Source organism: Mastigoproctus giganteus, chromosome 6 (assembly GCF_048544385.1).
Source record: "Mastigoproctus giganteus isolate SK-2022 chromosome 6, ASM4854438v1, whole genome shotgun sequence".
Lineage (NCBI taxonomy): Eukaryota > Metazoa > Arthropoda > Arachnida > Uropygi > Thelyphonidae > Mastigoproctus > Mastigoproctus giganteus.
This window is the reverse complement of record NC_143580.1, coordinates 225,048,482-225,072,765: the sequence shown is the minus strand read 5'-3', so window position 1 is coordinate 225,072,765 and position 24,284 is coordinate 225,048,482. Positions and strand designations below refer to the sequence as shown.

At 35.4% G+C, this 24,284-nt stretch overlaps 1 protein-coding gene across 1 annotated transcript in view; it reads left to right on the top strand.

Moving 5' to 3' along the window:
- The window catches only part of LOC150085035 (mitogen-activated protein kinase-binding protein 1-like), a 265,918-nt gene that overhangs the window by 91,065 nt on the left and 150,569 nt on the right, over positions 1-24,284 (top strand). Inside the window, exons 4-6 of the mRNA XM_090376439.1 lie at positions 501-621; positions 7,730-7,822; positions 11,107-11,223. Coding sequence (XP_090232565.1) covers positions 501-621; positions 7,730-7,822; positions 11,107-11,223 — 331 coding nt within the window. The remainder of the gene's footprint in view (positions 1-500; positions 622-7,729; positions 7,823-11,106; positions 11,224-24,284) is intronic.

Sequence of the window (24,284 nt, the reverse complement as noted above, 5' to 3'; positions counted from 1 at the left end):
ATTTATACTATTATACTGGTAAATATATATATATTAAAGTTTTTAAAAAAAATTGGGGAGATAGAGAGTGATAGAAGGTAAGAAACGAGGTAAATAATTACAAAAGTGACAAAATAAGGATGTTGCCACACAACTTACAAAACTGGCTTCTCCTCAGGTGTCAACGGCCAGTATTGCAAGCAAAATAACAACATGTGCCTTCATTTCTGATGTCATTTTTTTCCCTTTTTTTTTCCCATTTTTCTGCTTTCTTGTTTGTACTGTCTTATTATTCTATTCAATATACATATAATTCTGTATTCTCTAATATCACAGTCTGATGTAATGTTTAAACATTTATTTGATGACAATTAGTTCTGTTAAGTTTAAATTTACTTTAAATATTATCATTTATATGCCTTTGCTCCATTTTTTTGAAATGTTAGTTCAACATTTGTTTCAAGTGTGTGTGTGTGTAAAATTTTTTTGCTTTTCATTCATTCACATATATTTTTTTTCAGGTGTGTCATTGTTCTCTATAATACACGAAAGAATAAGCAAAGTCACATTCTTAGTTCTTCCAAAAAAACTATTACTTCGCTGGCATATTCGTGGGATGGCAAATATTTAGTGACTGGAGAGGTAAGGCATTACACAGCATAACATTTATTTGCTATCATACTATATTTAATTTTATTTTTAACTCAATAAAATCATTTTACTTAAGCAGTTTTGGTTAAATTAAGAGTTTCATAATTTAAAACCATTATTGCATTTCCTATTTAGCTAATCATCCCGTATAAATTTTTCTCATAGCAGACTAGATCAAAAACTGTTTAGTGTATAAAAAAAAAAAAAAAAAAAAAATGAGACATTACTTTTCAAATTTTAATTATGGGATTTGTATAGTAACTTTTGCTATTGCTTGTTGGTTATACTGAATTTATATTAACTTGTTTTCTAAAGGGGAAGAAACTGTTACAAAAATGCATATTTCATAATGATTTTCAAAGTCATAATCACTTACGTTGTTGTTGTTGTTGTTTGGTTTTTAGGAGCATTAGTAACTAAGGCCATATTGCTCTGAGGATATGCGGTGGTCATTCCCTGACCTTTCCGCATCCTCCGTATTTGGTGGTCACGGACTCGAACCCTGGTCTAATCAAGAAGCGTGTGCTATGCACTGCTGCTCCTGCCCACCTGGCTACAGAGGTGCCATATTCACTTACACAATATGTTGAAATTTATTTATTTAAATGAGAAATTTGAAAATTAAGATTTTCATTTATTACTCAAGAACACCTTTAATATCTTTTTAATTTTCATCTCCAACAGGTTATTTTATGACCAAACTGCTTTTCATATTAGATTCTGCAAGTGAAACAAATTGAATTTCTAATTACATACTAATTAAGAGATGGTGAAGATCATTGATTTGTATGATGGGCAAAAAAATCTGAACACCATCTCAGTGTTTTCAGACTGTAGTTCCCAGTCATTTTACATTACAGTCTCTCCCCTCTCCTGTTCCTTCTACATAATATTTTTTGCAAATCACTGTGCTTTTTATTGTATGAGTGTAAAAAAATTGGATAATAATATAATACATATACTTGATACAATTCTTGTACAGTCGGTCAGAAAAATTTTGTTAAAAAATGTTGAATTCTTCTAAGTGAGGAATGGCTAAATTAAAAGGCAGCTCATTATTGACCCCCCCCCCCACACACATACTCACTCACTAGTAGCTGTGCAGGAGGTGTGGGATTTTGATTGCCCATTCTACATCCAGTTTCTTAAATATAAAGGTCATTCAAATGAAATATAATTTTAGATTAACTGGTCCAAGGTACACTTGGCTTACTTGAACTGTTGTATGCAAGGTACAACAGTTCAAGTAAGCACTTGAACTGTTGATACATTGATCTAATTGTGTTATCAGGAAAGATGCACCTGTTGTAGAACTCTGCTGGCATTGTGGTAAAAACAATGTATGGTGGTGTATTTCACTTCATCTTCTGAGTGAAAGGTGATGACATTTGAGTCCTCCATTACAATATAGTGAGTTTGCTACTTGCCACTCATTTGAAGAGGAGACTGGAAGAATTCTTAAAAAGGCCTTTTCTGTCAAAGGTTGCAGTTAGTCTCATGTTAGGAATTAGGATTTTCCACCATATGTTGTGTTTCACCCCACACCACTTGCAAATCAGAATGTGAACACACATTTATATAGACATAGTACATAATAAACTACATGAGATGATGCACTATGGCCAAAGTAGTCAATAAGCCAAAAAAATTCTCATAAAATTAATAGATGTCTTTTTGTGCTTTCTACTACAGGAAGCTGAAGACAGGGTTAACATTCTCAGCCTACAGCACTGCCTTACATGGCAATGCTGTAGATTGGATATTGCAGCCTTTTGTTGGTGATGTTGTTGAGAGGGGAAGTTGGAATGTGCTTCAAATGCTGGCTGATGTATTTGGTTTCTGGGTCATAGTATGAAAGCAGCACAATTTTTTGTCTGAAATAATTCTGTCTAGGACATGTTCACTCTTCACTTGATAGCATATCAAATATTCTGTGCACCATTCCTCACTCAAACTTTGCAACCCATACAACACACACACACACACACACACACACACACACACACACACACACACACACATACACACACACTCTGTCCTACACAATATTGTTTCAAGTATTCTATGAATTCTACCATTATGTATGTTGAGTTTGCTATTAATTTAGAACAAGATGATCAATGATTGGTCCCCACTATCTCATCCATCTGACCAACAGTTAAAGAATTAACCTAATCCCTTCCCCATGTTGTTCCTATTTGGCCTTCCTAAATACAGAGTCCAGTCACAATATTATGACCACCCCCCAATGCAGACATCACACACGCCTAGTGATTCATACAGTGCACGTGTCATGTTCACACACTGCAAGCATATATGGCTTGATGTTCAGCATCCATGAACACAGTAACAGCCTCTATCAGGGCAAAGCACATGACCTATCAGACCTGGAAAAAGGCATGATCATCGGCTATTGGACCAGGGGTGCCAGCATTTCCGAAACAGCAGACTTTGTGAAATGCTCACATGCTGCAGTGGTGAAAGTGTATCAAGACTGGATGAATGGGATAGTTTTGACGACCTGATGCACCAATTGTGGAGCCCACGCACCATTGATCCCAGAGGTGAACGTCGGTTGAAACGGTTTGTCAGTACCGATCGGCGCACTACTTTTGCTCAACTGGCCATCCAAGTGAACCATGGGGCCACCAGAAAGGTCTCCAACACGACGGTGAAGCGACCCTGTTGCACGTTGGGCTCCGGAGCAGATGCTTCGTGACAGCACCCATGCTGACAGCCATTCTTTGCAAACAACGGCGTCAGTTTACACAGCAATACCGACACTGGACCCCAGTCGAGTGGCAGCGGGTGCCCTTCTCTGATGAGTCATGGTTTCTTCTCCACCAAGTAGATGGACGGTGGTGTGTTAGGCGTGAAACCTCCGAGAACAGACGCCTGGACATGATTGTTGGCAGAAGGTAGGCTGGTGGGGGTGGCGTTATGGTCTGGTAAATGTTTTCATGGCATGGCTTGGGTCCGCTGATACCTCTGGAGGACACCCTGAATGCAAATGGTTACCTATTGATCGTCACTGATCAGGTACACCTGTACATGTTGACTGTGCCCTGAGGTCTAGTATCTGTGAGAAGACAATGCACCATGCCATGTTGCCAGAATTGTCCGTGAGTGGTTTCAGGAGCATGATGAAGACTTCAAGCTACTCCCTTGGCCACCGAATTCCCCAGATCTTAACCCAATTGAAAATCTATGGGACCACCTTGATTGACACATCAGACAGATGGATCCACCACCAAGGAACCTACAGGAACTCTGCGGTGCACTGCAGTCTACATGGTCACAGATACTCACAGCAACCTTCCCCGTACTCATTGAGTCCCCCCCCCCCATGGCAGCTGGCTGTGGCGCATGATGTGAAAGTCGCATATTCTGGATATACTAGGTAGGTGATCATAATAATGTGACTGGACTCTGTACACTTAACATTTATAATAAAGCTCATCATCCATTATTTCTTAATAATACTAAGTTTCAGTTAGTCCTATTATATCAGTATTAGTTGTTCTGATCTTCCAATGATGATGAGTTTTATACACCTAATGCAAAATCTTCAAACTTAACATTTTATTGATGAAACTCCTGACATTGCAGTTGAGAGTAGATATAATTAAGACTAAGTGTTCTTGTATCATTTATTATCTTTACACATTCCTCAAAGTTACTTAATGTTGTTGATCTTCTCATTCATTTAAAACCTTGTTGTTCTGAGAACATCTTTCCAATATCAGAAGAGTTTTTGGGCACCTCCGTAGCCAGGTGGGAAGGAGCAGCAGTGCGTAGCACACACTTCTTGATTAGACCGGGGTTCGAGCCCGTTACCACCAAATATGGAGGATGCGGAAAGGTCAGGGAATGACCACCGCATATCCCCGGAGCAATATGGCCTTAGTTGCTAATGCTCCTAAAAAAAAAAAAAAGTGTTTTTGGCTTTTGTAGCTTTGTACAGGAACCATTGAGGTAAAGTTAAGTGTAATTTTGACCTATAGAAAAAGAAAGAATCCATCTGTATAACTTCTCATCTGGAGAATGTACCTCTTCCCTGACAAATAATGCACAGAATTTTGTGTGTGCATGCGCAAATGTACATGCATACACAGTTCTACCATCCTATGTTATAGCATTCTAACATCCTCCATCGTGGCATTCTGACTTGCTCTTGTATTAACCATCATTAAAATAAAAATTATAACAATACTACAATATATTCAATACAGTACTAACTGTAATACAGGATCTATTTTTAAAAATATTCTGCACTACAATTTACAATATAGAATTGCACATTAATTCAAATTTATCAAAAATTTGTGTAATTTTTTGAAAATTTGGAAGACAATTTTATTTTGTCTTCCAAATTTTGTCATCTCTTTTTGGCGATGGTATGTTACATTAATGACTAGCATCACAAATTGAAATATAAACAAAAGATATTTATTAATAGTTAAGGCAAAGCTAAGTAATATTTGACAGGTGCTCTCAAAATTTAACTGGATTGGAAAACCCAGGAGAGCACATCCTCACCCTTTGAAGACAGGGAAAGAAATCTATCTCTTTATTAGGTCCTCTAGCTAGCTGAATATATCTATAACAGTTAAATATGATTACCACATTTTGATATACAGTAGACTTTTGATTTTCCGGGATGGATGGTAAAAAACAAATCCTGGATAATCGATTTCCCGGTTAATCCAAAAATACAGAAGTCCCCGACATACGTAAGGATACATTCCAGGACTTCTTACTTCACTGAGTTTTACGTAACTCAGGGATGACTAATAACATATTGCTACTATATTATTATTGACAAATCTGTTTGGCAATTTTGATACATCCTTATTATAATGATTTCCTTAGAGATTTAACAGATGCACTGTTTTCAAACTTTTGAATAATTTCAAGTTTTTGTTTAACTGAAAACGCAACTCTTTTGCATTTACCCATCATTTTCGCGATTTCTAAACAAAAAAAAAAAATATATATATATACTATAAAAAAAATTCCAACATCCCTGATATAAATAACGAAACAAAATTTGTCCTTTTGCACTGCAACAGAACACAACAATCGATACGATGCACTAAAACAAACTAAACATTTGGTCTCTCTTTTTTTTCTTCTTTTTTTTGAGTGGCAAGTGTGAAGACAGCGGGGATTGCAAAATAATAGGTACACTAATCTCCCAATGACGACTTATAATGCCTCTTATCACTTATTTACGACTTGAAAAATATCTGTTTATACTTATTCTAGTTATTACTTGAATTTTTTGATTTCTGGTTGATTTTTTTTTTTTTTTTTAATTTGGAGTCTTGAAGTGTCTCGGTTATTCAAGAGTCTGCTGCATATACACTTGTGTTTAAAGAAAGTGCATCACCTAGGAATTTCACATTTTTAACCCTTTTTGGCGATGGTATGTTATATTAATGACTAGCATCACAAATTGAAATATAAACAAAAGATATTTATTAATAGTTAAGGCAAAGCTAAGTAATATTTGACAGGGCTCTCAAAATATTCCAAAATGAGCATTTGCTATCTTTATACAACAATTTTGGTAAACACAACAATTATGGCTGAAATGTTATCAGAAGCCCTCAATTTGCTTCAGTTTATCATTTTAAATGGAAAACAAAATGAAAAGTTCACCAGGTGCAAGCTAATATTTATTTGAACTGCCTTTGGTCCTGATAACAGGAGCACACCGTTGAGGCAATGACAAGATCAATTTCTGAAGATAATCAACTGATAGTTGGTCATTCCAAACACGAATTATGGCTTTCTGAAGTTCACGAACAGTCTTTGGTTTCTTTCTGGGAATTGCAGATTCCACACAATGCTGACGGTTCTCTATAGGATTCAGGTCCGGGCTGTTTCCTGGCCAACTAAGAGTTATAATGGACCGTTCTTCCAACCATTTTTTCACCTGTAACAAATGTAAACACATTGCTGACAAACCTCTAATGCAGAAATGAAACTACAGTAATTACAGAAGTGCCTACTTACACTTTTCGCCCGAGAGCAGAGTCGTCCTGAAAGATGCAGTTATTTGGCAGGTTGAAATGGTCTCTAATGGTTGGCAGCAATTTGCCTTCCAATATAGCCAGGTATCCATTGGCATTTACAGAACCTTTTATAAACTGCAGGTGACCAATTCCGCAATAGGAAATGCACCCCCATATCATTTGGCCGGTAGGGAATTTCACTGTAGACACCATACAGTCTGGATGGTATTCTTCACCATGTCTATGACGAATTGTTTGTCTCCCATCAGAGCCATGCAGGTTGAATTTCTCCTCATCTGAGAAAATAACTGACTTCCACTGCTTGGGGTCCTATTTGACATGCTCCTTACACCAAATTAATCAGGCCTTTTTCATTTTTTGTGTGAAGAGGGGCTTCTTCAAAAATGGACTTTTAGTCCATTTTTGAAGAGGCATCTTCTGACTGTTACTGCACTTGCTACCACTCCTGTGTGTTCTTCCCATTCTCTTTTCAGCTCAGATGAAGATTTATGATTTTAAGGCATAAGGCTTCAAAACACAGTCCTGTTTTGGTGTAGAGACTCATTTGTATCCAGTTCCTTTTTTCCTATCAGCAGCACCAGTATTCTTGAGTTCAGAGAGAAACCTACTCACTGTCAACTGATTACAAGACACTATAAGCAATATGATGAGAAGAACATCCTTCCTCATGTAAAGCGACAGTAGCACTCTTTCTTCGTGGTGTCAACTGCACACAAGCACGGAATGACTAACTCTTGCAGAGCGTGCTTATATAGCTGAAAGTAACAGCTGATGCAATATTATGCCATCACCTATGCCTGTCAATCTTATCTGATACAATCTGTAAGAAATTAGCATTAGTAGAGGCATACAATGCAACAAAGCAAGCTTATGCAGCATCAGCCAAAAAAAAAAAAAAAAAAACAAGCCTGCTCCCATTTCACCTCTCCCATATACTCCAAAATATTGCCATATACTTACGTTATTCGGATGACAATTAAAATTTTAATTGTCATCTGAATCCAGTGTATATTATTTTTTTACCACATTGATTTCTTGTAATTATTTTTTATTTACAGTGTGGTCATCAGCCTCATGTAAGAGTATGGGATGTGCAAGAAGGATGTCATGTTGCAGAATTTCCTGGACATAAATATGGCATTAACTGTGTGGTAAGTGAATTGAATGACTTCTAGCAATAGGAATTGAATATTAATGTTCTGAAAATTAATTACGGATGCACAGTATTCTCACTTCATTTGATATAATTAATTCACATACAAAGTGTATATAGTGTGGATTTCTATAGAATATTGAGTTAAGTGGATTTAATTTTGTTTTTATTAATTGATGTATGGCAGAATCATATCATTAATGTGATCTGCATATTTTCTTTAGCATGAACTATTAATTGTTGCCGTTTTTCTCTTCTCTGTATGTTTTTTTTTTTTTATATACATCAAGCAAGTTTTTCTAAATTGTGCAATTTCTTTGAAATAAAGTTATTAATGGACATTTTAAACACAGGAATATAAATTATAAGACTTACTCACTGTGTTATAAATGTGTTTTTATGTTGACTGGTCTGCACTAAACAACAAAATAGAACCAGAGGAATAACCTTTTTGAATTAAGGTATGTATAGTTGTATGAAGAAACAATCCTAATTGGATAGACTTTAAGCAGACAATATAATTGACATGTGCCTGCTAAGTTTAGAGGTGTAAATATAAACAGTAACAATAGAAAATATAACTATTCAGTAACATAATCATACATTACAATTTTTATTTTATTTATTTATTTTTGAGATCTTCGACCAAGATTAAACTAAGAAATTAACAAGTTACTGACTTACATGCTAATTTCAGACTACTAAATTTAATGAACATTAATTAATTACTTGCTTCAAAGTATTTCTCTTACTCTGTTTATTAAGACAGCTGTCTGGGGGTTTCTAATTGGTAAAATGGGAATTCCTAATTGGCCAGCTTCTGCTGGACATTGGGACTTGGCTCATGATAGTCCCCCTCCCCATTAGAAAATTCACTACATTGAGGATCTTTGGATTTTTAAGATGAAACTGACCTTTTTTTTTTCATTGTGTGATGTTCTTCTGCTTCTTTTTCTTGGAAGTTTCCTAATCAGTTACATTTGGTATACTTTAATTGCATCTGGAGTTCTCAAAGTAACTGACCACGAAATGCGTTCCACTGGTGCAGTCAAATTTATATCTTTAGTAAGTTATGGGAGAAGTCGTTAGTTTGAAGGATATGAGATTCTGATTACCTTTAGAGAAAATTTTTAACTTGTGTTTCTTATTAGTTCTGTTTGTTATCTCCAATGCATTTAGCAGAGATAGCAAATGGGTTTTAGCTGGTGTGCCAAAATAAGTAAAAAAAAAAAAAATTGGTAAAATATTTTCCTGACTGAAGATTCTCCACCAGGAAAATGAAATGGTTTTTTTTTTTTTTTTTTTTTTTTTTTTTTTGAACAGTGGTCTGAAATATGCTACTTGAAAGCTGTTTTTGCGAAGCCAAAATATTATTTAAAATTCTAACATAATTTTAGAAAAAAATTTTCTCATTTTTTCTATGACTGATGGAAGTATGACGCAACAAACTTTATAATTTTATTTTACTTATTTATAATGTTTGAGGTCAGAGAGTTATGTTAGATTGACCCAGAAAGACTGACTTCCATTAAGAATATTGAATGGTCTCATTAAAAAGGAATCATTTGCCATTTGCAACGTATCAGTGCCCTTCTTCTCACTGATTGAAGATATAATATGTGGAATTGGCATGATGAAGAAAGAACACCCTGTTTGCAGGATATTTTTTCAGTAGCAGGAGAAACTCATTAAAATACCTGGTTTGAACTAAGAGCAATTCTTGCAGTAGTTTGTTTTTCTGCGTTCGCAGCTTTATACTCAAAAGCTATTGATAATAGATTGTTGATATCCTGAAACCATAAACTGTGCCCATTCATTTGGCAGAGAGACACAGATTCAGAGAGAGAGAAAGACTGGGACTTGGGGCAAGCCTCAATAGGAGACACTAGCACATCAAAGTGCAATTTGCTGGACACATTACAGTCCATACATTTCCAATCTTTTGAACTTCTTTCTTAGTTTACGTTGATTTGTTAGTGCCTTTAGTAATAGTATTCGCCATATAACGCAAGGAAGCCACACGCTTTTGCTCACTGGTAAAAAAAAAAGTAGATAAGAAACACCAAGTTTCCGATAATAGAGATCAGAATAAGTAAACAAAAATAAGTATACATAAGAAAATTATACTTACAACCTTGCAATAGCAGCAAACATGTGAATTATAAAACATATTCATCATTCTATATTGATTCAAACACCAGACATCATCTTCTGTGCTCTTTTTTGAATTTTTACCTGCTAACATTTTTTTTTTGATACAAGAATCAGTTAATTCAACATGCAGATTTGTGATGTTACCGAAGAAACTGATTCAAACACAGTGTAAAAAACACCTCACCATCGCGAACTGGTCTCAACTAAGTGATGTTTGTGCTTGAATTTAACCAAAAAGAGGCATGATCTCTGCATTGTATAACATGTTTTTAGTCTTGTTGAGGGCACAGATGTATCATGCACCATGTAGTTAATGAAAGACAGCAAAAATCAGTGATTCCCAATAAGGTTTATGTTTTTTTATTTATTTTGAAGAAATGTATTGTTAAAATTTATTTATTTATTTATTTATTTTTTTTGCATTGTTAGATATTCCTTCATGTGCTGATTAAACAAACTTGGTATGTGATGTATATGCTCTATCCATGACTTGTGGAAAAACAAATTGTAGCTGGTCTAAGATACTTCATCAACAGTGAGAGATTGAATTCTGATTGTTCTTGATAATTTTGTTAGTGAATTTATATGAATATTTTTTTTTGTAAGGATATCCATAATTATTTGAAGGGTTCTTGGTATTATCCTGTTTATGAGAGATTTTGCTGAGGATTGTTAGAAGTACAAGCCCTGTATCTTTGGCTTTTCTAAATACTGATGTTCACCTGTAATGCCCTTGTGTCATTAAATCCAATAACAACAACATCACCTATAATGTTAATGGCATAAATGACAATTGAGTTTTTTGTTAGGCCTTTTTAAGTGTTTTATAGCTCTTGCAGGCTTGAAGCTTTTTCTCTTTGTGCAAGTTTTTTGGCTCTGAATATATAAGTTGATGGTTACATTATTCAGTTAATGAAAAAAAAAACACAATTGTAACTGAAGAATTAATTGAAACTGTTTGTAAAATTAATTATTCCCAAATTTGATTTATGTTGCACATTTACTGTGGAATGGCATTTATGCAAAGGAATTATTATTATTATTTGTTTTATTTATTTATTATTTTTTTAGTGTCATTTATGTATCTGTTATTAAGTTTTTAATAAAGAATTCATTTCTTTTTATTAGGCATTTTCTCCTAATTTCAAATATGTTGTTTCTGTTGGCTCTCAACATGACATGATTGTTAATGTATGGGATTGGAAAAATAACATGAAAGTGGCTTCTAACAAAGTATCTTGTAAGGTAAGAAAGATATAATTCAGTTATATCTGTATGTTATATTATTTAACCCTCCATGGGCAGAATTATTTTTATGCATAAGGGGAAATAATTTTGCTTTGTTATTGGAAACTGTATAATTAATTACATTATATTATTGGGTTAAATATTAATTTTCAAGTTTTATATGCACTAGAAATTGGAGCCCTTATCATGTGCAGTGCTGTTTCTGGCTTGCTTCTGAATAATTCATGAGGGTTTTTTTTTTTTTTTTTTCCAGCTGTGAAAACTGAGATGGAATGGAAAACCCTGACTATCATGAACTACAAATTGTTATACGTAGGCTGCAGAACAAAGTGCAGCCTGCTTATAACAATTTGTTTTTTGAAAAATGTATTATTACACTTTTTTTTTTAATGTGTATTTGACAGGATAACAAAATTTGATGGAAAAATATATATTGACAGCTGTTTCTTGTTCATGATCACCTTAGGTTGTGCAGTCTATATATACTAATTAATAACATTGCAAATTATCAACTGAAACAAAGCTGTCTGCCCAAATTCTGATTATAGTTGTCAACAGCTTCATATTAAAGTTTACAATAAAAATATTTCTAAATGCAGAAACTTATCATAAGAAGTTACAGGAAAAAATCTGGAAAAAGTTTAAATTAAAACCAGTGCTACTATAGAAGTGTTTTGTGAATTATGCTACCTTTGCTATAAAATGACATAAGCGTTTTGAGTTAATTAGTATTATTGAATATTGATAAATAATAAAACTTTGGATAGTAGTGTCCATTTTACAACATTACTTTTTTTTGGCATGCCTCCAAAGTGTTAATATTGCTTTATGGATGTAAATTTATGAGTGTATTAAAAGCAGTTTATGAAGTTATGTTTAAAAATGTACAGTTTCATATTTAATTGTAGATAACTAGTATCAGATAACTAATAATGTTAACTGATTTATAATTGCATTTTGTTATGTTATGTGCTATTAGCTAATAAGAACTTGGCAATATACTGGGATCTTCCCTCCACCACTCTGACTTGTTTGGGATGGTGGGATGATCAAAAGGAAGATCAAAGGTTCCTTTTATTGGAAATGAGCAGTCAGTTTTTGTATGGTTTGATTGCTGTGTCTGTGTAATGATTAAGTAGTTAGTGGATTAAAGATTAAAAACTTTTTATTACTGAATTTCTCCAAGTTCAGTAATAAAATATATTACCCAAACATGTTATATGCACACTTAAATGATACGTATAATATGTCATATGCATAATATATTAAATGTATTATACAAAACACATCCATTATTTATATCACATATCATAAGTACCATGCCATGTAATCTTTTAAGATATGTTACTTTTCTGTAAATTTAAATTGTTACACAGTGGTTGCTCTTGCAAAAAAAAATCTTTGTTGCTTTTAGGTGTAGATTAAAGTTAATTATAACTTGTTCTAAGAGCATATTTTCTGCATTCCAGAAAACAACATACACTGGTGTTCAAAGACAGTGCATCATTTTGTAATTGTCGTCCGAATAACATAAGTATATAGCAATATTTCTTACAGATTGCATCAGATAAGATTGACATGCATAGGTGATGACGTAATATTGCATCAGCTGTTACTTTCACACCTGGGTGGTCACCCACAGTGTGCTTGTGCATGGGGGTTATACCCAGGATTACTAAGAGTCCCACCATCGTGAAGGTGCAAGCAGAGGTTTTGGCTGTCACAGACCTTCCAGACTTCATTGAAATTGGGTCCACTTGGCTTGAGTGTCACCCGAATATCAGTTCCATCAGCATTTTAGCCTCAGCAAGCACAGCTTGTCTGGCATATCTGAGAGAATGTCTGTGACAGCCTCAACGACGAATATTGGATATTGCCATGATGCCTATCATAACCTCAACACATCCATCATACTTTATGTTGGAAGAGATGGGAGTTGCGGAGCTAAGCCCTGGTGACTAATTGTTGTTGTTATTGAGTTTAACGACAGACTAAATGTCACCAGGGCTTAACTCCAAGGCTAATGTCACCACTTCAAGCTTCCACTAAGCAAAGTGGCAGTGTTTCACTGGATGAAGAGTTATCTACTACTTGGTATTACATGGTGACATGGAGGGACAGCATTCCTCTGTGTGATGTGCATGCCACACCTTGACCCTTTATATTGGTTCACCTGTGTGGTCTACACCAAAAGATACACTCCCAATGGCAGGATTCATGGAATAGACAAACTACGAATAAATTATATCGTATAAAGCCTGTAATTGAACCGTGGCAGTCTAGTCTGCACAGGAATTATAAGGAGGAAGTTGTTCTTGCCCGTACCCGCATAGAACTTATTCATTTGACTCATTCATTTTTGCTGAGGGCTGATGATCCTCCTATGTGTGAGTCCTGTGGCACAATTTTATCAATCAGACACATTTTAATTGACTGTCCAGATTTTAGCAATATCCGTTTTACCGCTTTTAATCATCTGACTGAGCCGTATACACTCAGTCAGATTTTATCCGACAATGACAAGGTGTCTGCTGTTTTTAGCTATTTTAAATCAATAAAGGTTTTTAGTTGTATTTAAAACTGACATGTTATTGTTTTTTCTTTATTGATTTATCTTTTCTACATTTTTTATACTTTTGTTATTTTATATCTTGACATGGTGACCTAAGTAATTAGGTCAGTGAAAGTTTAAATTTTTTATATATCACCTGGTTTTTGGCGCCTTAGCTGCTAATGCGCCAATAAAATCCAACAACTACCCAACCAACCAACCTGTGTGGTCACCTCTGGTATACTAGATGCAGTGTTTCATGCCTTGAAAGTGGGAGATGTAACCAGGTTGACCCACCAACACAGAGGTGCAAGTAGAAGATTTGGTTGTTACATAGTTACTGAACTTCACCGAAATTCAGTCTGCTTGAGTTGCAAATGGGACCTGAATATCAGTTCCATCAGCATTTTACACTCCCAAGTAGTAAGCCCTAGCCTGTCATGTCTGGGAGAATGTGTATGATAGCCTGATTATAAGACTAGAAACACTATACTGGATAATAAAAACAAATATCTTATTAAAGATTGTTTTTATTATCCAGTATAGTGTTGGAATAAAATTATTAATTGTACCTTTTTTTAGCTGTTTCTTTCCTTTTATCCCAAAAAAGTATGTGCACATGAAGTAAACCATGCAGTGTTTCTTTTATTATTATTATTATTATTATTATTATTATTTATTTATTCTTTTTTTTTTTGGCATTCCCACTAGAGGCTTAAAGCAAGATTAAAAGTATTATACAAGGTACATTCAAAAAAAGTTCCCAAAATTTTACTATAAAAGTTAACTGAGTGAACAGTTGGGCTTACTAACCTAATCACCTTCAAAGTACCACATATGTGCTCCATTAGTCTTCCCAATCTTTGGAACATTCTTTAAAATTGTGGAATTTTTTTTAGTGCATGTAGGGCAATTTCTGAATTTTCTTTGATATCAGTTTAGGGAACAGCCAGAAGTCAGACAGTGCAAGGTCAGGGGAGAAGGGAGGCTGCTGCATGGCTGGGGAAAAAATCACAGCCAAGGATTGCATAGCTACCATCGATGTGTGACTGGGCACATTCTCACAGTGCAGGATTCAACCATCTTTCCATTTTTGAGATCTGCTTTACCTCATATTCTAACACAAATGTGTCAGCACCTCAGTGTAGTAAGCAGCAGTAATGCTTCTTTCCCTAGTCACAAATTTGTGGTGCACTATGCCCTCATCAAAAAAAAAACATGATCAGCATGACTTTGACATTGAATTTTGTTGCACAAGACATTTTGAGCCATGCAGACATTTTTATGTGCCATTTGGATGATTCCATCGTGATCTCGGGGTTGTAGACAAACACTGAACTCTCATCTCAATGATTACTTTCTTAAGAAGCTTGACCTCTGCTTGGATTTATTAAACAAATCACCTGGTATGGCTTTCCTGCAGTTCATTTGATCGTTTGACAGCAAACACGGAAAAAACTTTGAACACACGCGATTCTCTAAATCTTGCATTAGGATTGTGTGTACTGAGCTTACAGACAGTTCCACGAGCAATCCCAACAACAGTCATCCTGCAACAATTTTTCATGAGTTTCTTCAATGTGATATCGAAGGGCATCTTCTGCGAGATTCATGTTCCATTGTTTCCTGTCCATTTTTTAAACCAGATTAAAACCACTCTTAAACTCCTGTTTTCTTCAAAGCATTATCTCCATACACTTTCTATAATGCTTGCAGCATCTCTGTAACACTTTTTCCAAGTTTAAAGAACTGGATGTTAGCATGCTCTTCAATCAATCAATCAGTCATCTGTGACACATGAATGAAATGGTCAAGTCAATTCCAACTTAGCATGCATGCACACCAAGGTCGATGTCCCACAAAACTTTATGGTCGTAGAGCAAACCATGCAACTACCAGAGTGGTAGTTGCATGGTAGTTGCAATTCTGGGAACTTTTCAAATGAACTACGTATTAACAGTGCATAATAGCATTAGTAGAGGCATATGATGCAAGAAAGCAAGCTTATGCAGCATCAGCCAAAAAAAAAAAAAAAAAAAACGCTCCCATTTCACCCCTCCATTCAGTCCAAATACCTGTCCAGTTCAGCCTTAAATTTATTTAGGCTACCAACTTCCACAACAAAAGATGGAAGTTCCACCAACCAACTACCCACTGGCTAAAGGCAAACTTCAGCACATCTATCCTACAATTGTCTTTCTTCAATTTGAATTTATGCCCTCTCAGGTGATTATTCTGAGCAAGAGGAAGAATCCCATCAACATTGAGCATGCTCAAACCATTTAAGGCTTTCTACACCTCAATCAGGTCACCTCGCAGGTGCCTAGTTTCCAGATACTGTAATCTGCAAAACTTAAGCCTTTCTTTGTAAGAGCAACCCTTCGTTCCATTCACTAATCTTGTTGCCCTTCTCTGTACTCGTTCCAACAGCTCTACGTCTTCTTCAAATGAGGCTTTCAGACCTGTGTACAGTACTCAAGGTGTAGCCTGACCAATGCCTTACACAAGGGGATAACCACCTCCTTATCCCTGCTAGAAAAATTCCTGTATATCATTCACAAGACACCATGAGCTACTCTTGCAGACCGTCTGCACTGCTCAGAAAACTTCATATGTGCCTGCACAATTACCCCCAGGTCCTTTTCATTCTTTACCACTGTCAGTGTAGTACCACAGAGTTGATACATTACTCTGGGGTTACTGCTTCCTATATGTAGTACTTTACATTTGTCAATGTTAAACTTCATTAGCCACCTTTCAGCCCATCTGCTCGACTTTTCTAGATCTGTTGCAGCAGCGTACTGCCTTTAGTGTCCTTAACAACCCTGCCAACTTTCGTATTGTCTGCAAACTTGGACATTAAGCCGGATATACCATCATCAGTATCATTTTTAAAGACAGAAAACAACAATGGACCCAACACAACCCTGAGGGACTCCACTAATAACATTAGTCCACGAAGACCAGTGGCCATTGATTACCACTCTCTGTCTTCTCCCACTCAACCATACCTTTATCCATAACAGCAATTTGCCTCCAATACCACTGTTCCAATTTGTTCAGCAGTCTTCCATGTGCAAAAGTATCAAAAGCCTTTCTAAAATCCAAATATATGATATCAAAGTTATTCCCTGCATCTAGTTCCTTTGTGACCACATCATAGTACCCAATCAAATTGTTCAGGCAAGACTTTCCCTTAACAAAACCATGCTGAGTCCTAGCTATAACTGTTGTCTTGTCTAGATGATCCTGCAGTGCTTCTTTAACCAGTGGCTCAATTAATTTCCCTGGAACAGAAGTTAAACTAACAGGTCTATAATTACTTGTGTCGCCCTTTGATCCTCCTTTGCGAATTGAGGTCATATTTGCACATCTCCAGTCCATGGTTACCTCCCCTGAATCCAGGAAGCTCTCATAATTATGGCTAAAGGTTTGCTTACTTCCTTTGCTGCCTCCTTTAATATAACTGGATAGATTCCATCCACCCCAGGTGCTTTTCTTATGTTTATCTTTGACAATTTCTCCTCCACTTTCCTCTCAGTTATAACAAAATCATCTAGCTCACTGCCAGAGTTTAATTCACCTCTGAAATTCCCTTCGCTGAATAACTCTTCATGTATGAATGTCGATGAAAAATATTCATTTAGTTTGTTAGCCATCTGAGCAGGATCAACAGTTGAACCATTAATATCCAGTGGACCAATCTGATTCATCCCTTTCCTTCTAGAGTTTACATATGTAAAGAACTCTTTGCTGTTTTTCTTTGCATCCTTTGCCAAAGATTTCTCATAAGCTGCCTTTGCCTGCCTAATCTCCTTTGTGACTTGGTTACAGACCAGCTTATATCTGTTATAGGCTTCCATGTCACGTATCCCATGCATTTTTCTTCTCTGCCACATGTTTCATTAGTTCATCTGACCTCCATTTAGGCCTAAACCATGAACAATATTTCTTAGTTGGTATGTAAAGCCTAGTATCTTCCAAGATTAATTCTTTGAATGCCTCCCATTTTGAATTTGCTGTTAGTAACATCATCAGTTGGTCATCATCAGTATAGAATTTAAATACTGTCTCAGACCACCATAGTCGCCTTTACAAAAGCAAAAACCCTTTCCTTTACCCCTGATGGTAGTTACCTCTTTGAGTAAATGCCACTTCAGCACACTGTGATCACTGCCACCTAGTGGTTCCTTTATCTGCAGATTATTAATGCATGAATAATAATAATAATAATAATTAGAAGAATAATAATCTTACTTTAACTAAAATAATAGTAATGCAGCTCACAGTAACACAAAATTTGTTCACACAAAAGTTGTGTAAATGAACTTATCAGATACCCAAGATTAAAGCATTGTTCTTTTGTTTTATTTTTTTATTAATTACCATATTACTTTCTCAGTCCTATAAGTATTTAGAAAGTCAAACACAGTAACAGCATCTCAGAAGTAATCATCACACAGTAAGCTAGCATTACATCCTTGTGGGTCAATTGGCAGAATACTATAAACAAAATAAATAAAATTTTATCATTTGCGTGTAATGGAGTTTTATAATATCCTGGTTATACAATTATTTAAATTGTGTTGAATTTAATTATTCATTTCTTTGTATGGTATAACAATTTATTTTAGCCTCTAATTCTAAGTTTGTATTTTTTGACTATTAATCACTTTTATTTATTAAAAGTAAAAATGTGTCATTCCTTTCACTGGCCCTGAAATAAATACAGTGCACCCTCGATATAATGAGTGCTTCTTCATTCCATGTTTTTGGATATACCATGGGTGTGATCATGTCTCCCAAAACGAACTGTGAAAAAAGTAGTGTTCAAAGAACTAGCAATATTGAAAAATGAAAAAATATATACAGGTGACCCCCGCTTAACGCTGATAATTCGTTGCAGAAAAACAGGGCGCCAAGTGAATCCATGTTAAGCGAGTGCCGCATTCCCATAAGGTAGCATATATGTTTGTGAGTTGCGGTCGGTGCCATAGGATATTTCCTAATCAATAATAAACTGTAGTGAAAAGATGCACAAATGTCTGTCAAAATATTTAATATTCAAATATTTGTACATCTAAAATATTCTGCATTACATATGTATACTGTATAATTATGTGGTAACTACTTACGTATCAAAATTAAACTTAAAATTCCAATTAAAATTATGAATTTAATTGATGAATTAAATCATGAAAAATGTATCGATTTTGGGTTGTACTTTGGCCTTCTTCCTGGTAAACTAAAAGGAGTTTTAATTTTAAATCCCCACAGCGTTACCATCCAACAATAAAGTCAACCGATCCTTCGCTGCTTTGAAACCTGGCATGTTTTTTTTCTTCTTTCAATGTGAAACTTCTTTTAGGCATTCGTTTCCAAAAAAGTCCTGCTTCGTCTATGTTAAAAACTTGTTGAGAAGTATAACACATAATACCCCTCTTCAATAATTTTAACAAGTTTTTTTTAAAGTTTTGGCTCCTTGATCTGCACTTGCGGCACGGCTTCGCCCTAGATTTTAAATCTGTTCAACTAGCTCTTACTAGTTTTAAATGGTTTCGCATTTTTTTTTTTTTTTTTTTTTTCGCTGAGTTTTCTTCAGATCGTCATATAGGTTAATCTCTCTCTCTCTCTCTCTCTCTCTCTCTCTCTCTCTCTCTCTCTCTCTCTCTCTCTCTCTCTCTCTCTTTTTTTTTTTTTTTTTTAATAATATTTAACTTAACTGAATTCTGCATTGGATATTATCTTCAATAAAATTAGTTTAAAGTCTTTCCATTTCAATCCTAATAGCCAGCCTAGCCCTAGTTGCTTGCAGTGGAACAGCTGTCTTTCCCCCTGCTAAAATTAATTCTTTATTTTTCATAATTGTTCTTACAGTTAAACTTGCCAGTCCTAAATTATGGCACACGTTCACTTGTCATGGACTGGAATCGATTCGCTTCAAAACATCTAATTTAATTTTCAAACTCAGTCTTTTTCTTACGTTTGTAGTCTTCGTACTGCATCCAGACGTTGCTTTTTCATTCTTATCCGCCATTATTAACTCTTCAAAAATGTAACTGCATTGGTTGCATTAATTATAATTCAATGTTCTAGTAAAGTGTCTGTTGCACACAATGTCTAATACTATACTGAGTGATGACTAGACTTCGGATAAATGCATATAACGCAAATATTACAAGCAGTATACTTGATCATTTTTTAAAATGTTGATCTCGGAACTATGTAACAAGTCACTGTACTGCAATTAAATTAGCGTGCGAGAAAATTTCACTGAGTGTGGGAAAATTTCTCAAGTCGGCATGTGAAACGTTTTAATGCTGTTTTGCTATTCATTTTCAAGCTATCAACTCCATCAAATTAAACAATTTCATTAAATATGCCAAAAATGCAATCTGTAAAAGAGTGTTATAGTCAGATACGGATTATAATATAAGAACAGCATTATAGCGAATCAGCGTAAAGTGAACCACGTTATAACGAGGGCCTGCTGTACTTGTATATACAAGTACTGTGTATACACAGTACTTGTATCTACTGTACATCCTACTATTGTATTCCTGAAAGGGGAAATTAGCTAAAAATTGTCAGTATATTCTCTTCAGTGTGTTCAGTTGCAGAGTAATATTTGTAAATAATGGGCCTCATCAGAAACTAATTGCTGTAGACACCTAGTTTCTCTCTTCAGCTAGAGATGCAATAAAAGAGTATATATCAGTGGCACTCTAATTATAAACAGCTACCTCTGGAGGGGAATATGACTACCATTCGTCAAGTGCATTACATTAGTTACAAAGTAAATTTTTTGTGAACAACAGCACGTGATATCCTTTCTTTGAAAGTTACACTTAGAATATCAAAAACTACTAGCAATTAAACTAAACAAAATTATACATGCACTGAAAAGTGGTTTATGGAGGAATCACATGACTTTACTTTGCCACTATGATAAGCCAGACAGTTTGATTTTGATTTAGTTTTCTCAAAACACAGTAAATTCTGGTGCATCAGAAATAAATACATGGCAAAGTTAGTAAATCAATAGGACTGAAGTAATACTGAAGGCCACAAAAAAAAAAAAAAAATATATATATATATATATATATATATACATACAGTCGAAAGTTAAAGATTTTTGAAAGAGGTAAAGGAGTAACAGAACAAAATGCAGTATATTTTCACAAGTGTGGAATTCCAGAAGGAACAATCTAGGGTTGGATGAAAGAGGAAGAAAACTAGACTTTGTGAAAACAGTGATTTTTTTTTTTTTGGTAGTTGTTGGCGCATCGGCTTCTGTGGCCATAGTGCACCACCTCCCAAGGTTTTTGCAGTACTTTGATCCAAGCCTGAGGCGGGATTCGAACCTGGGACCTTTGGGTTGCCAGGCAGGCACTTTACCCACCCGGCTAGCCCAGTCGGCGAACAGTGATGTGGACCAATGCTTGTACCAGTGGTTTCTGCAGAAGCATCGTGAAGAAGTACTGATAAATGGGATTATTTTGAAAGCACAAAAAAAAACACTTAAATTTCATAAACTATTTGGTGAAGATTATGATATATTTAAAGCTTCTGAAGAATGGCTTTGGAGATGGAAGGTTTGTCATGGGATATACCAGGTTAGTCTTGTAGGCAAATCTGCATTTGGAGAGATTACAGCAGCAGAAGCATTTCCTGAATTTATGCATAATGTAGTAGTAGTAATAGCAAATGATGCAAGAAAGAAAGCTTATATAGCATCAGCAAAAAAAAAAAAGTCTACACAGTTAATCCACTCATGCCCTCCAAAGAATTTGTCTAGTTCTTCCTTGAATTTATTCAGCCCATTCATTTCCACAACAACAGATGTAGGCCTGTTCCAACAATCAACCACCAGCTAGCTGAAGGCAAGCTTCATCACATTTATTCTGGAACAATCCTGCCTCAACTTGAACTTGTGTCCCCTCAAGTTTGTAATCTGAACAAGAGGAAGAATGCCATTAACGTTCATCTTACTCAATCCATTCAAGTCTTTAAACACCTCAGTCTGATCTCTCTGCAGGTGCCTAGTCTTGAATTTTCAGAACTGAATCCTTTCTAGGTGAGAGCACCCTTTTATACCCTTCTTTGCACCTGTTCCAGCAGATCTACGCAGATCTACATCCTTCTAAAGTGAGGCCTCCAGACTAGTATACAGTACTCCAGATATTGCTTTATACAACAGAATAATCAACCTCCTTATCCCTTCTAGCAAAGTTTCTATATATCATTAACAAAACCCCTTGAGCTGTCCTAGTCACATGTCTGCACTGCTCAGAGAATTTCACGTCTGACTGCACAGGTCTTTTCATTCTCCACTATCCTGAGTGTTCATAAGTTACTCTGGGGTTACTGCTACCCGTATGCAGTACCTTGGACAATATGGCCTTACCAGCCCTTGTGCCATTAAACAGCAGTACCTGGCATTTGTCAATGTTAAACTTCAACTGCCATTTCTCAAGCCCATTGACCCAATTTTCCTAGATCCTGTTACAATAGCATACAGTCATTACATCCATTAACCACCCTGCCAACCTTTGCATCATCTGCAAACCTAGACGAACAGTTGTACAATTGTATTGAAACAGCACTGTACTAAAATTCTCCCTGACAAGTCACTGGATATTAAAAAGACACCTAACAAAGTGGGCATAAAAACTTACAAAAGAGAGAATTACTATGTTACTGTGCATGTTACTGGAAAATCACAAGCTAAACACCTTGAGCACTGTATACAGGTCTGGGGGCCTCATTTTAAGAAGGATGTAGAGCTGTTGGAATGAGTACAGAGAAGGGCAACAAGATTAGTGAATGGAACAAAGGGTTGCTCTTACGAAGAAAGGCTTAAGTTTTGCAAATTACAGTGTCTGGAGACTAGGCACCTGCGTGGTGATCTGATTGAGGTGTATAATGCTTTGAATGGTTTGAGCATGCTCAATGCTGATGGAATTCTTCCTCTTGCTCAGAATAATTGCCTGAGAGGGCATAAATTCAAATTGAGGAAAGACAGTTCTAGGATAGATGTGCGGAAGTTTGCCTTTAGCCAGTGGGTTGTTGATTGCTGGAACAAGGTTCCATCTGTCATAGAAGTTGATAGCTTAAACAGATTCAAGGCAGAAATAGACAAACATTTGGAGTGAGTGGATGGGTGAAATGAGAAGGGTGTGTGTTTTTTTTTTTTGTTTTTTTTTTTTGGCAGATGCATATAAGCTTGCTTTCTTGCATCATGTGCCCTTGCTAATTCTAATGCTAAAAGCCATTGTGCATTGGTAAAAGTCTAAGTCCCTCAGTTTTTTTTTTAAGCACATCATTATGAAATCGCTACCTGTGATTTTTAAAAATAGTTCCAATGCTTGGATGAAGAGTGATATTTTTGCTTCATGGTTTAAATATAAGTATGTACCATCAGTGAGACACCACTTGCTTTCCAAATACTTGAAGTAAAGTCTCTGTTACTGTTCAATCACTGTCCCTTTTTGTCCTTCAGCTGATGTCCCAAAATTGAAAGATCAGAGCCAGAGATTTCTGCTAAGGAACACAAGTGCACTAATTCAGCCCATGAATCAGGGCATTATTCAAGCTTTCAAAGTGTACTATTTTGGTGAGCTACTTGCTGGTGTTGTGTACTCATAAATTCAAGTTCTAGAATTTTTGAAAACATTAGCACTGAAAGATGTTTCATACAATATTGGATTAACATGGGAGAAATTAAGCTCAACAGCATTTGAAAACTGCTAAAAAAATAAAAAAAATGTATGGGAAAAGATGAGATTACTAATAATTTTTAAGTACATCATTATGAAATCAGTACCTCTGATTTTTAAAAATAGCTGCATTTTCAGAACAAGAAGCTACTTGTAAGTAGTTATTGGCAGAGTTGGATCAAATGACCTGGCTGCTTGAATTGAGATCAATGTGGCAGCTTCAGTTTGTACATTACCTGAGTGTGGAAGAAATCACAGCCTCTCTGAACAGTGGGAAGACAATCGGCAAACAGATGGCTAATGACATAGGGAGTGACACAGAAGATAATGTGGATGACTTGTATAAGGATAAAGCACTAGAAATTAAAAGTGCTTGGAAACATTAATGAGGCGATGGCACAGTTAGAACGTTATAATGATAGTGAACGTCTTCATTTGCATCTGACCACTATTAAGAATTGTGTATTAGTATGATGTAAAATTAGTAGAAAATTAAAAATTTTCTTAATTGCCTGATAAAACATTAGTAAATAAAGTTGATCTACAAAGTAAAGTGTATTTATGTTTAAAAAAAAATGGTAATTTTTTATTAGCTATATAACTCACTTCACTTATAACATGGGTATTAAAGTTTTAGCTTATCACCTGCATTATATCAAGGTTGCACTGTACTTCAATATGAACTATAGTATAAAGATAATTCTTTTAGAATTAATTTACTACAGTTTACTTGAATTCTATAATTCTCCGCAAAATTGAATTACATGCACTGTAGTTATGTATTGAAC